The 13977-nt window shown below is 34.9% G+C and overlaps 1 protein-coding gene across 28 annotated transcripts in view; it reads right to left on the bottom strand.

Moving 5' to 3' along the window:
* The window catches only part of MYCBP2 (MYC binding protein 2), a 200650-nt gene that overhangs the window by 84346 nt on the left and 102327 nt on the right, over positions 1–13977 (bottom strand). For all 28 annotated transcript variants that reach the window (XM_055802981.1, XM_055802964.1, XM_055802966.1 and 25 more), the window contains 9 exons: positions 12589–12780; positions 11215–11421; positions 10313–10444; positions 9161–9339; positions 6113–6255; positions 5201–5301; positions 3566–3784; positions 1853–2078; positions 1533–1651 (listed from right to left, as the gene is read on the bottom strand). In XM_055802981.1, the coding sequence (XP_055658956.1) occupies positions 1533–1651; positions 1853–2078; positions 3566–3784; positions 5201–5301; positions 6113–6255; positions 9161–9339; positions 10313–10444; positions 11215–11421; positions 12589–12780 (1518 nt within the window). The remainder of the gene's footprint in view (positions 1–1532; positions 1652–1852; positions 2079–3565; positions 3785–5200; positions 5302–6112; positions 6256–9160; positions 9340–10312; positions 10445–11214; positions 11422–12588; positions 12781–13977) is intronic.

The following is a 13977-nucleotide window of genomic DNA, read 5'->3' as shown; positions in this document are numbered from 1 at the left end:
TACAGCCGATTCCTTTGATGCACTTGCTCACACTCAATGACATGTCAGTTTTTGCAAAGACTTCCCTAACAATGAAATGTCATTCGATGTACCATAGTTATGTAATGGTACCATAAGCTTGTCCTTTAGGAGGAGAAAGAATCAGATGGTGCAAAAATTAATCCCACTGACTTGAGTTAGGTCTGACTGATACTTTGTTACTTTAAGCTAGAGAAAACAGTGGTCACCAGAACATAGGCTTCTTTTTCTACCACTGGTAACACTTCAGAAAATTGTAATCACAAAGTTCCCAAAAGAAGGAGAAACTTACATTGTGTGTCCAGTTACTTAAAGTTACTTATAGATGCTTTAGTCCTGAGATGCATGGTAGCTTAAACACTGAAAAACTTGATTTTCTATTCCTAGAATTTAAATTAGAGTGTTCAGTCTATAAAAATGTATGCTTGAAAACAACTATTTGCAACTTTTCCTTAGATGATACAGTTAACATTGGCTAGCAACTTTCAGCATGGAGTGTTAAAAGCATGCCAGCAGCTTTGTTTGCCACTGCTTCTAAAAAATTCATGACATATACAAATCTGCATCTTTTTTTCTGCTTAAGCAAAAATCATTATTATTACTCAAACACAAACTAGTTAGATTATCTATAGGATTTATAAACCTGATTTGCAGCAAGCCAATGAGACTATCATAGCTAATAATCTTATGGTATCTTTTCTTATCTGGCATGTTTGGAATTCCAAACAATCTCATGTTCTGAAAACCTGAAGACATTATTTAGCTTGAGCAGAATCCAGGAATAAGATCAGGTAAATCTTCTGGAAGGTTTTGGTGTAAAGCAAGATGCAAACCTTGTGAAGTTCACATGAAGCAATAGGCCCAAAGACTCCCAAGATCAGGGAAGGGCCATTTTTCTGCAATTATTATAAAGCACATTAACTATTTTCAGTAATCGCTTAAAAAGACAAAATAAAGCATTGGCTCAAGGACATGAAGAAATTTTATCTTCCCTTTGCAGCAAGGAAACAGTGGTAGAAGTGATTCAACCTTAAAGGCAAGATGAGGTGACTGCTGTGCAAAATCTCAGGTAGCCTAACTGAGCACAGCATTTCCAGGGAGTCTGAAAGTTCTGGTATGGGTGAACACTGGAAAAATAATGTAAGTTTCATCCCATAATTGGCAGTGACAGCAGAACACTAATCACTGTATATCTGAAACGCCCAATCCTTTGGATTTCTGATGGAAAACTAGGTCAGAATTTTAGGAAATTTAATATCCCATTGACATACTAGACAAAAATCATGGTACGTATTTGCAGACTGTCAGAGTTATTAAAAAATCCAAACCATACAAAAAGCCACTCCAACAATATTCAAAGAATTCCAAACAAATAGTATGAAATTAATTTAAAAGTATTTTGCTAATGTTATTTAGTCAGAAGTGGAAATGCAAATATTTTCACTAAAAAACCCTGGCCTTACAGAAGACAATTAATAGGTGCAGCAATTTTAGCCATTTCACTTTTTCCTTACCTCATCAGATCCTGGACTAAATTCATATCCAATTGCATAACATTTGAAACCATAAAAACAAGCCTTTTCATCCTTCACATAGTCTGATGCAGTCTCCAGAGAAAAAAGAGCTTCATTTCCTTATAGGAAGTAAAAGGATACATAAAATACATTATAAAGATACTAATATTTCTCCTCTTTTTGATGTTTTTTCTACATGACCATATATGAAACCCAGGCTTTAAATGTAAAGTAAAACCATGAACAACACACAGATCACCACTTGAAACAAGAAACCTAATATCAAATGACTAGAAATTACTGCAGTATCTATTTATTACCTGGCAATACTAATACCATGGTGGGCCATCCTGAAGATCCAGAGAATTTTTTCAGTTCTATCCATGAATTAAGGTTTTCATGAACAGAAGCATGCTTTGGTCCAAATCCCAGACTCTGTGCAATTCTGACAGGAATTAGTAAACGAAGAACATCCTCTGATTGAGCAGTGCCACACTGAATGTCAAACTCTATTGTTATCCACCTGACACATTCAGGAAAAGTCACCTACAACAAAACAGTAGCCTAATTATGTACAAGTTTTGGGGCCAGGGGGAGGGGATAAGTGGGCTTGGGGGGTGGTTGTTTTTTACATTTTTTCATTTCCATTTAGTTTTAACTCTTTAGACTATGAAAGTGATTCAGTTATGTAATTCTGTACAGTTGTTTTGACATGCTTTTGATTAACATTAACCTGATTTATTCTTTGAAATTCAGATATACCTGAAATGCCTTACTGAATTACAATCATGTATTATAACTTCTGTTCAGATTAAGTATTTGCACTTATGATACTATTCGTGATTGTTTTTAAGAACTCTGCACAGGATCATTAAACAAAACAACCACAAACTACTATAAACATGTAGCTCTCAAATACCTTTTTAAATGCAAACTTCAAAAAACATATTCAATATTTCTTTTGGGCAATCCTAGAAAAGTACACAGCAGCTGAATCACACTTGTGAACATGGCCTGCAGTATGACAGCATATAGCTACAGAAAATCAAATGCAGTAGCAACTAAGTTTAAGTCTTCAGATGAGCTCCATAAATGTTTAGAACAACAATTAGCATCATTGCATCAGGAAGATCATATAACAACTACATTTTCTGCAGTGGATGTCTTGCTGCCCCACAGGACAAGCAAGCAGAATAGTAGAATAATAATTAATGACCTCCTCCAGCTCTTACTCAATTCCAGGTTTGCAGCCTCTGTATTTACAGTCATGGAATCAATGCAACTGCAGAACTCACTATTTCAAGAACTGAAACATGGGATTTATCTCTCAGGCATGTAATTTATACCTCAGCCCTTTACTGAACTAGAAAAAACACCCTTTATTGACATAGAGGAAAATGTAGTTTTATTGTAATAGTCATGCATGTAAGGCAGAATGAATCCCATGCAGAGTGATTTAACCCATTTAAAGAGGACTTCAGAGACTTCTGCAATGTTAAATAATGCCCCAAGTGGAAGTAATTAATGAAGAATTTAAATTGTCAGACAGTAACAGCCACCATAGGGACATCTTTACTATAATGCATATTAATTTGACTAAAATTGGCATTTGGTATTTTTACAAAACATTGCTTTAGCATTAGGTAAGAAAGTCTGAGATCTGAATAGAAAATGTATGGATAAAGACTTCCAACTTCTACAATGAAGACAGTTCGAGCAGAGAAACTGTGCGTGACAGTAGGAAAATCTATGACAGAGCAAATTTATGACTTACAGCAGATAACTGTATATACAGTAGATAACTGGGGTTAAAACCACACTAGTTTCCACTATAGCTTCCACTATACTTACTGGACAAACAGAGTTTTGTCCAGAAAGCACTACAGTAATAAGATAGGAAAATGTCTCCTATATTAGACAATATGAATTATCACCCATGGCAACAATTTTTCAGACAGTAAATATTAACGAAACGAAAGCCCTGTGTCAAAAGCTTTGAAGAAACTGCGTATGCACTTAGAAATGGTGCTCACCTTATAGTGCGTAACACAGGCAGGTTTATAGGGATGCTCACTTTCTACAACAGCATAGTGATTGGAGGTAGTACAAGCTGAAAGCCCTTGCTCCGGTTGGTTTCCAGTGGTGCTGTCTGTAGACTGATTTGGGTTAAAAGCTGGAGGGGCATATTTCTGATTCAGAACTGCCACAGAAGGAAGTAACTGTTGTACTAGGCCAAAGACCTCAACAGCAACCTGTAACATAACACCACATGCAATAAAGTATTACCTATGACTGAGTGAAAACAATACTCACAAACTTACATTTCTCTACAGAGATGGTTTGGATGTTTTCAGAATATCACTACTACAATTCATCCAGTCACTTTCCAATTCTGCATCTACACAATCTTGATAAAAAAAGAACCACTACATTCATCTCAAACACTTCCCTTGCAGACTTGTCAAAGCTGAAACAAAAATCTGTACACAACTGCAAGATACTTTCACTAAACCGGCTCCTACTAAAAAGCTGTAATATTTACAAATATGCATGAGTTGACAGAAAGCAAATACCATACTGAAGTCCTAGTCCAGTTATATTTTGTTCTATAACAACACTGTTTTTTTCAAATATTTAATATCTTTTAATGCATTTAGTGTTAAGCATCGCACTCATCTCTGTAATTTTTGACACCTTCCAAGGAGAATACTTCTAAAGCAAAACACTTTGTTCTAAACACCAGTTCATCACAGTAACAAGTTAATTAAAATTTGAAACTATTTTTGATGAAATTAACCTGCTAGATTTTTAGTGGCCAGATGTCTTTCCTCCCCACTTTAATGAGAAGACAGAAAAGAGTTTAACCTGTTCATGTTCATTGTTCATGACAAAGCAATAAAAGGCAATCGTGTCTACTAGTGAAGGATTAATGACATTTGTAAATCTAATAACCAATTTCAAGAGTGTTTCAACCCAGGGACATGGAAGAATGCTATGTGACTGAAAAGTAAGATTATTTTTATTTACAGCTGACATCTTCCCATCTCTAAATTTGCTATAAATAATCTTAATTTAATGAGCAGGTACCGCTGCTTTGGATTTTCACTGTAAAAGTAGAATTTACGTAATATCTTTTAAAAATTCTTCCAACTAATATTCATCAATGACTCTGAAATGAAGAGTATTCTAACTTATTGTCTTTTCCTACTGTTAAAGCCTTTCATACCATGAGGGTGGTGAAGCACTGGCACAGGCTGCCCAGAGAAGCTGTGGATGCCCCATCCCTGGCAGTGCTCAAGGCCAGGCTGGATGGGGCTTTGAGCAACCTGGTCTGGTGGAAGGTGTCCTGTCCATGGCAGGGGGTTGGAACTAGGTGATCTTTAACGCCCCTTACAACCCAAACCATTTTAAGATTCTATGATTTTTCTCTCTGCTTCTTTAAGGTATTTTTTTCATAATGTCTTCAATTTAAGTTAAAAAGAAAACGGGCATTTTGAAAAGGTGGTTTTTAAAATTCCTGACTCTTGGAAAATTCATAATGAGTCACATGGTCAAATACAAACCATTATATTCACAAAAACTTAAGAAATCAAGATGTTTACATTTCCAAAGTAAACCTTTTAATGTATAACACAAATTTCTTCAATAATTTCTGTTGAGGAGCATACCTTGGGAATAGCTGCTGCTACTGGTCCTATGTAGGCTATTATGAGGGGAAGCAGCATTGAAAACAGACTGGAAGAGCTGAGTAGTTCTGGAATGTCTTCAGCTAAACAAAGATAAATACAATACAGGTATTATTAATAAATGTACCATAGTTCAAAACACATCTTATTTTTCTAGTTTGCTTGTTACAAGTTAAACTTCTAGTTTCTACACTAGGTTTTACTTCACATTATTTTCATTATCTAAATATTGTCAAATTCTAAACCCGCAAAGTTCAACCAAGATAAACAAGCCATTATACACAGATCTCTGTTAAAAAATTTCCTCCTCTTAGAGCATAATTTTATTACATTCTTTGCCAAATTGTGAAGCTGTGTTCATACTTTCTATGCCACAAAAGCCAGGAAAACAAACTCCTCCTGGCCCTCCAAATCAATTTCTACAGCACTATGTAATATTCTAGATATGAAGATGGTAGCTTAAAACCATTCAGTTTTAAGGCTAATGTTTACATTTCTCAAAAATGGATGCTTAAGTCCTTTTAACTGCATTTTACATTCACCAGTCTTCCTGATCATCACTGTGCAAAATGTGCAATAAATTTTGGAACTGACCTATCACCGTGTATTTTTTAGAAATAAAGAATCTTACCAGCTTTAGTACGATACCTACTAAATTGATGAGCAAATTTATACAAGGTATCTGCCTACAATACCTCAAGTGCAACTCCAATGACTTAGAAAGTTACTCACAGTTTGATACCTACAGGAATGAAAGATTAGAAGAGTACTCTTTGGAAAGCAAAAGAGAAATATCACAATTTTTCTATTACTGATGTTCTACTATTATCTCTTGCTATCAAGGAAAGAAGTTTTGAGAAGTGAATTTTTAAAGTCAGTTTTCAAAAGCCTTACCATCTACAGCAAGAGCCCTGTGCAACAGGTCTTTGGCTGCCCGTACAACAGCACTCACGACAGAAAGAGCCCTGCTACAATTTTTATCTTCTTCATTAGCTTTGTTCAAAAGCTGTGATTGCAGATCTCCATCATACTCACTCCTGGATGGTGGATTAAGTTAAAGTAAGTTCACAAAATACAAAATTATATTAAAAAAAGAACATGACTGACTGACTTTTGGCACAGAATAAATAAAATTATTAATTTATGATAAAACAATAAAGGAAACAATCAAAGAAACCACAGAGGATATTTTGGAGGCAATGCCTCAGTGTTAGCCCTTTGCAATAATTTTATTTTTATTTGGCAGAAAATATGAAAAGCATTTTTCTGAAACGTTTCTTTTGACTAGATGCCTTTCAAACCACAAAAATGTATTAATAGCTATGCTCTTCCAAGCCCAACCATCTATCTTGATAAAAACAGAATAATACTAAATGCATCACAAAAATGAGTAAAACTCAGTGGATATTTCTGCAATATTGTAAAACAGGGGAAAAAGATTCTCCCTTCCTATTCTAAAGATTAATTTTGGTTTTGAAATACAATTTGATGGCTACCCTTAAAAAATAGTTTTTTCCTTGAAATCCACCCTGTATGTAAAACTAGGTTCTCTTAAACAACGTTATGCATCAAACTATGTCAAATAAGGTATATAAAAGATTTGGTTTGATTCACTTTTTCAAAGCAGCTGAATGATAATTCAAAGCCCTCAAAATGACAGTGGTCAAGCCTTGGCATAGACAACAAAAATCACTTAACATGTAAAAACTTCCCATTCTCTTTCAGCTATCTTATGTTTGTCCAAAAAGACTTGATTTTTCAAAATATCATTTGAGAACATTAAGATTCCAGGCCTGGCACCTGAGAATGCTCAAAAACTTTACTTGGAGCAGTTCAGTGTGCAACAAGGATACCTAGCCTTCTCTATGACTTGACTTAACCACTCTTTCAAAAAAATGCTGATTTGGTGGGGGTTTTTTTTTGTCAATGTGTCCTCCTAGAACAGTAGTTTTGCTGTCAGCCTCAAGCATTTTTAATTTTATTTTATTAGTGACTGACAGTGGGTTTGATTCCAACTGGGTACTTTTCCAATAAAACCTTCCACAGCATTTCTGCCTTTATCAGAAGTACATTAACATATTACTTTTGGTATGACCTTTCCTGGCATTTGCATAAGCAACAATTTTATTTGTATTTGCCCATCCTTCAAACAAAATCGCATGTGAACCTTACGAGTTCTGTTCTATAATAGTTCACTGAACATTTGTTCCTTTGCTGTAGACAATTCAACACCTCGAGTCATTATTAAACTGGAATCCTCAAGCTAAGTCTGTAACTAGCCATCCATCAGATAACATTTAAGTTTGTGTTGTCCAAGCAAACTTCAACAGACATTGTGATTACAGGCAGCAGTCTTCAAACTTTCCAAACAAAACTTAATTTATCCTGTAATAGTTCTGAGTTGTGACATTACAGTTCTTCAAAAGCTTCCTAGAATTTTATCACAGCTGAAAAAAAACCCCCAAAGATTGCTCTGATCAGAAGACAGCACTTTGCCATATGCTAACTTAAGTTAAAATGCCTTGAAGCTTCCTTTTACTGGTTTTATGTCCTTAGCTTTTCTGAAATCAAAGAAATGGTTATTTCTTCTTTATTCCTGCTTTTGCTTATATAAAAGTGGAAAATCCAGGACAAGGAATAAATATTGTCTTTGTCTTCTTTCCTGTTTCTTATGTAATATACTTCATAATTATGATACTTCAAAATAAGATTCCTCCAAATGCTGGAGGAATTGCCTAAACACAGATGTCCAAGATTCCAGGAGACTAAATCAATGAAAGTATCATGATGTGCACCACTTATTTTCATTCTTTAATAAGCAATTTCTGTCATTACTGACAAGCTGGATTTGTGAGTCTCTGCGAACATCTAATGTCATGTTTTAAAAGAGTTCAGAATTACTCTACATTAAAATATACTGTTACTATAATTTTGCTGGCAACTTTATTTCTTTGTATTTTAGCTCCTTCAAAACTTTCTTAAGAGCAACATGTTCTTGTGATTGTTAGTCCAAAATATGTCACTTGTAGCGCTACTTATTTTATCCTCCTCATCTTTTAGTAGGTAGGTACACCTCACACATAATTAAATATTGAAGTAAATTACTATTCCTTGCTCCTTTTATTCCTTTGACCTCCTGTTGATTGGCCTTTTACGACAAAAATTGAGAACTGAGTAAAAGGCACGACACATTTATTTGCTATACAGACTATGGTAGTAATTCATATAGTCAGGTGCTGACACTTTTTGAAAAATCATGTCTTCATACATATCAGGGCAAGTACCTCAAAAATTAAATCAATGCCTTCTGCAAAAGCATAACCTTAAGTGTATTCCTACTATCATCCTGAAAGGCTAAAATAAAGCTTCCCTGCAGGACAGTCAGATGTTTCAGTTCATTTTCTTCAGGCAGTTGCAATTTCTCTTTTTATACCTTTGAACTCTACAGAAGAGAGAATACAGTTCCTATAGAAACAGACTTTGTTTCGCTACATAATGCAATCCTTTCCAGCAACAGAGGAAGGAACTGAATGAAGTCAGAGAGATAAGCATTCCAGTGAGCAGTGTCTCAAAAATCTCTTAAGTTAAAGAAAAAAAAAAGGGATTGAAGTAGTGCATCTTACCAGTCCCCCATATTATAGCTTTAAAGCAACAGACAACAGACCTTGTAAAAGAGGTCAACCATCAAATTAGCTGCCAAGTCAAAAAAAAGAGAACCTAAAACAAGACTGGAAGAGGCACCAGTACAACTGGTGTGTTCACTAAATAACTGAAGTCTGAAACTACACTGGAAGAACAGAGTAATACTGTTAAAGAGGCTCTTTCCTCAAACACACTCCAGATATATTTATTTCTGTTACTTCTCAAAAATAGATGGGGTATAATAGCAATACAATGGTTTTACTGTTTTTTCTTAGAAATGGATCATGACAACACACAAACCTGTAATAAAGAATCTGTGGAATTTGTCCTCGTGTTTGGTTTGTGCCATTACTGCTCAGACTACATGTACTAAATGTAAACGTTACACCATCTGGACACTGAACTGTGGTCATTCCTCCATCTCCATTGGCAGTCCGGCTTCCATAATTCCTCAAACGAACTGCGTATTTCACATTTTCCTTAAAAACAAGAGCCAAATATAGTACACAGTAGAAAACAAGTATATAAGTTAGGGTTCACAGTATTATGAAAGCTATTATATACGAAGATGATCAGAGGGCTGGAGCACCTCTCCTATGAAGACAGGCTGAGAGAGTTGGAGCTGTTCAGCATGAAGAAGAAAGGGCTCCAGGGAGACCTTATAGTAACCTTACAATACCTAAAGGGGCCTTATAAGAAAGATGAGGACACTTTGTAGTAGGGCCTGTAGTGATAGAAGAGGTAGCGGTTTTAAACTGAAATTGGGTAGATTCAGATTAGATATTAGAAAGAAATTTTTTGCTGTGAGGGTGGTGAGACACTGGCACAGACTGTCCAGAGAAGCTGTGGCTGCCCCATCCCTGGAATTGTTCAAAGCCAGGCTGGATGGGGCTTTGAGCAACCTGGTCTGGTGGAAGGTGTCCTGTCCATGGCAGGGGGGTTGGAACTAGGTGATCTTTAAGGCCCCTTTGAATCCAAATCATTCTATGATTCTATGATTGTATCTTAATACTGGAGAGCCTGGAAAGTCCTTCAAAGCACTCCACAAATTAAACTAAATGAAAAAGATCCAGCATTTAACAAAAGTCAAAGCTGTTCTGTGTTCTCAAAATTTGGAACATAACTTACAGAAAATATTACTAAGTACTTGAAGAGTAACCAGGTACCCAATGAAATCAGCTAACAAATTGCATGCAAAAGTTCCACATTCGAGAATGTTCTGAAATGACTAAGCAATTACAATTTACCTTATGCTATTATAAAAATTAAGATTTAATTTCTTTTTGCTGCCAGGGTTTGAACTTTTCAGTTACAGGGTTGCATTGGGACTTTATAAAGCAAACATGTAAACATCTAGTTGCAAATATGTACACAAACCAATTTACATTGAACATTCTGATTTTATTGTCTAAAGTCATATGAAACCTACAGATGCATACATCTTTTATTTACCTTCAGTGGCACAATTTTGTCAAGTCTGATTTCAGCTATGTCACTGGGAGAATCATCTGTGGTGTAAGTTCCTTTAACCAACTCTAAAGATGTCCATCTATGAGAATGAGTTGAATCTCCAGTATGATCACTCTGATTCAAAGAAACAAAGTCATCTAAATACATTTATAATGTAAATACATGACATTCATTCATGCAATTGTGCAAGTTATGTTTCCCTGCATAAATTATTATACACAGCATTACCAAAAAAAAAAAAAAAAAGGCTGGAAAACCGGTTCAGGAGTCAACAGTGAAGCCTTTCTGCTAAAAAGGCAATTACTGAGCAGAGAGGTTGATTTCCCATAGCCACCTATGCTTGTCCTATACAAGAGATTAGAACAGTCAAAGTGGACAACCGGGTGTAAAAGAACAGTTTTTTCTTCATTACAAGTACACAATACAGTTTTATGCTTCTTCTAAGGGACTACAACAATACATGAAACATTTGTACCTACAGTCTGAGCATGCTGGTAGGCCACCCCTTTCTTTAAGTTTTGGTTTAAAACATTTTAACTTTGTGTCCTTTATTTCTTGTTTTCCTTCACAGTCTGAAAAAAGATAACTAGTACTATTTAAAATTTAGCTCCAGGAAGTGAAAAGCCCACTATACTTGAAATATTATTTTTAATAAAGTAAGATTTCAAGACCACAGCCAAAGTAAGGACACCACTGAATATGGTATGTAGTTTGCAATACCATAAAGATCACCATCAGAAGCACAAACCCCCCTACTACCAGTGCACTGTTTTACTAGTAGCCCAGACCGTATAAGAATATTACAATATTACTTTGTAAAACATATTATAAAGAACTCTGAGGTTACTTTTGGTCAAATATGTTTTTTCAAATGCAGCACTTACATCATCAACTAATACCTCCAACTCATACTCATGAATTCCTCCTCCACCATAAACAGAAAATCCTACTACAACTACACCAGGTTTGTCAACAGAGAAACATATTGCATCAGGGGATCCATTCCCAGTATTCCAGCTTCTTCCCTGACTTGTTTTAGTGAATCGGTTTGGAGTGGATTTGACAGAATGGAGAGAGTTCAGCCCATCAACCTGTAGAAAATGAAATACAAACACCAGAAAAAATGAATCACTAAACGCTAGACAACTCTAATAAAGCAAATTGAAGTGAATTAAATAACCAGATTTTCAACTAGGCAAATTTTAAAAGTCAACTGATGAAACACAAAAGATGGCACTACTGCAGCTTCTATTCAATATCAACTAAAAAGAAAAAATAAAATATAATTTATGGTAATTGGAAATTAACTAGGAGTAATTAGGAATCTGATTCTTATTTTTTTCAAGTATTTAAAAATATATTTTATAGGATGAATTAGCACAAAATACAGCTTAACTGTGCTTCAAGAAAAGGTGGGTATTTTTGCCTTAGGTCAATATTAAGAGAGGACATATACAGATTGTATATAATAGTAAATACATCTTTAATCAAGATGTTATCAAAGGCTTGGTTCTTTCTGTGAAAAGTCTGCTGACTGTACAGAGACAGTGACATCCCTTTAATAAAATCAAGTAAGATTCCATCATTTAATGACTTTATAGCCTCATGAAAAGGAACTTCCGTGTGTAATTATAAATCTCTGGATTTTAAGAAGTTGAAATCAGTACCACTCTCAATTTTGAATACAAAGCAAATAAACTGGAAAAAGTCTAATGATATAGACAAATATAATATGCATAATACATAATATTGAATATATAAAGGAAGATACGTGTAAGGAGTATCTTGTATATAAAGGAGGAAGACACAATGCATAAACAAAACACATTATAAATTCTGACCCATAATTAAAAGCAGATAGGATTAGAACTTGAGGCACCCATGATACCATGAAGGGAACAAAGATGCTCAGGTATGTGGCACTGGCTCTAGTGAGTACTGAACAAAATATATTTTGAGTGTATACATGCAGAGATATGCATGTAAAAAGAGAAGTACTCAAAAAATTTGCTGTTGTATAAACAATCTGCAGTATTCTGCAGTTATAATGCAGTAGCTAATTATCACCAGTACTTCCTTAGTACACCAAATACAGGCTTTTAAATTTATGTTAAATATCTGAAAGCTACCAAGAACTGAGAATTCCACCATCTGTGAAACATCTGCACACCTATCAAGTTCTTAACACAGCCTGAATCACACATTCGTAATATACTTGTTCTGAAAGTCTTCTACTAATGATTTTATAGAAGCTTTACCTCAGATCCTAATGCTGATGCTGTAAGCTCACTCACAATACTAGCAAGCAACCCACAAGTATTAGAAACCAGATGTGAAGAGAAAAGTTCATTCTCTCTTCTAAGGCTGTTCCGTACTGGTAAAACAACAATGACCAACATCTTTTCCAGAACTTCCCGAAAGCTTGTCATCCCTGAAACATTTTCTTCACTCTGCATTATGAAGAGAAAAATGACAAATGATATTGCTCTTACTTTAAAAAAAAACACACGGATTTTCACATATTATAAGCACTATGTAACTAAAAAGCCTGTGACTTCTTAATAAGAAATGTCTAGAGAGTAAAAAAAAATAATTCTCAAAGCTATCATAGTATGTAGTCCTTTGTCAAAAAAAAGATTAATATTCTTAAACTTTCAGAATGAGGCGGTCTCAACCTTTTCTTATTGCATTGGAAAGATATAGGTGTCCTTTTCAGGAGAGAGCTTTTCTTACAGCCCCCTTTGCCATACTATCTATAAGCATACACTAGAATACGACACATATACAGCTACCTATGGAATTCTTCATATCATTGTCTTCCCCATTGTCTAAAAAGAAACTCAGAAGCTTTTTGGCTTTGATATTGGCAAAGAGAATCTTCTATGCAAATAGGTAAGATAAAACCAGTAGTGGGATGCTTATAAAAACAATTGTTGTTTACTGAATGAAGACTATGAAACAAATCTAAGCTTAGGGATCTGCTGTATCTTCTACCTAGCAGTGACTTCCAAAGTTTTTCAAAAACATTTATCCATACTGAAAATCATTTCCAATAAGGAAAATTAAAATCAGCTGTACTGATAGAAGTCAAAGGTTTGTCTCTCTCAACACTGCGTCTCCCAAAGACACCCAAGTAGTGAACAGACAGGGAAGACAATCAGGTCAAGCAAACTTGCACAGATACATGCACACAACTCTTTCTACCTTTAACTTTTAAAGAGGCAACTGTACCCAAGACAGAAATATTATCTTTGCATTTAATAGCTTTTGGTGATTTTCTTCTTCATTAATTTATGCAGGTACTTTCTAAGTCTGTGAAAACTTTTAATATAATAATGGCCTACGGGAATATGTTCCACAACTTAGCTGTGTATTTTATGAAGAACTTACCTTTTGCTAAAGTCTCTGGTGGCTCAAAACTTTTGGTATTGCAAGACTCAACAATTATCCTGTATTTACCTTTCATGCATGATTCATAATTTCATAAGATCCTACCTCTCGTCTTCTAAAGTGAAGAATACTATTTAGTAGTCCTATATCTTTGTTTATCATCTTTACCTTTTAATTCCCATAAATATATTCTGGAATAACAGAACTGCAAAAATACAGCATTTGAGAGCCCTTGAATACAAAATTGTCTAGCAGCC

This window comes from Falco peregrinus, chromosome 4 (genome assembly GCF_023634155.1).
Source record: "Falco peregrinus isolate bFalPer1 chromosome 4, bFalPer1.pri, whole genome shotgun sequence".
Taxonomy (NCBI): Eukaryota; Metazoa; Chordata; class Aves; order Falconiformes; family Falconidae; genus Falco; species Falco peregrinus.
Note: the sequence above shows the minus strand (reverse complement) of the source record. Positions and strands in the feature narration are given on the sequence as shown.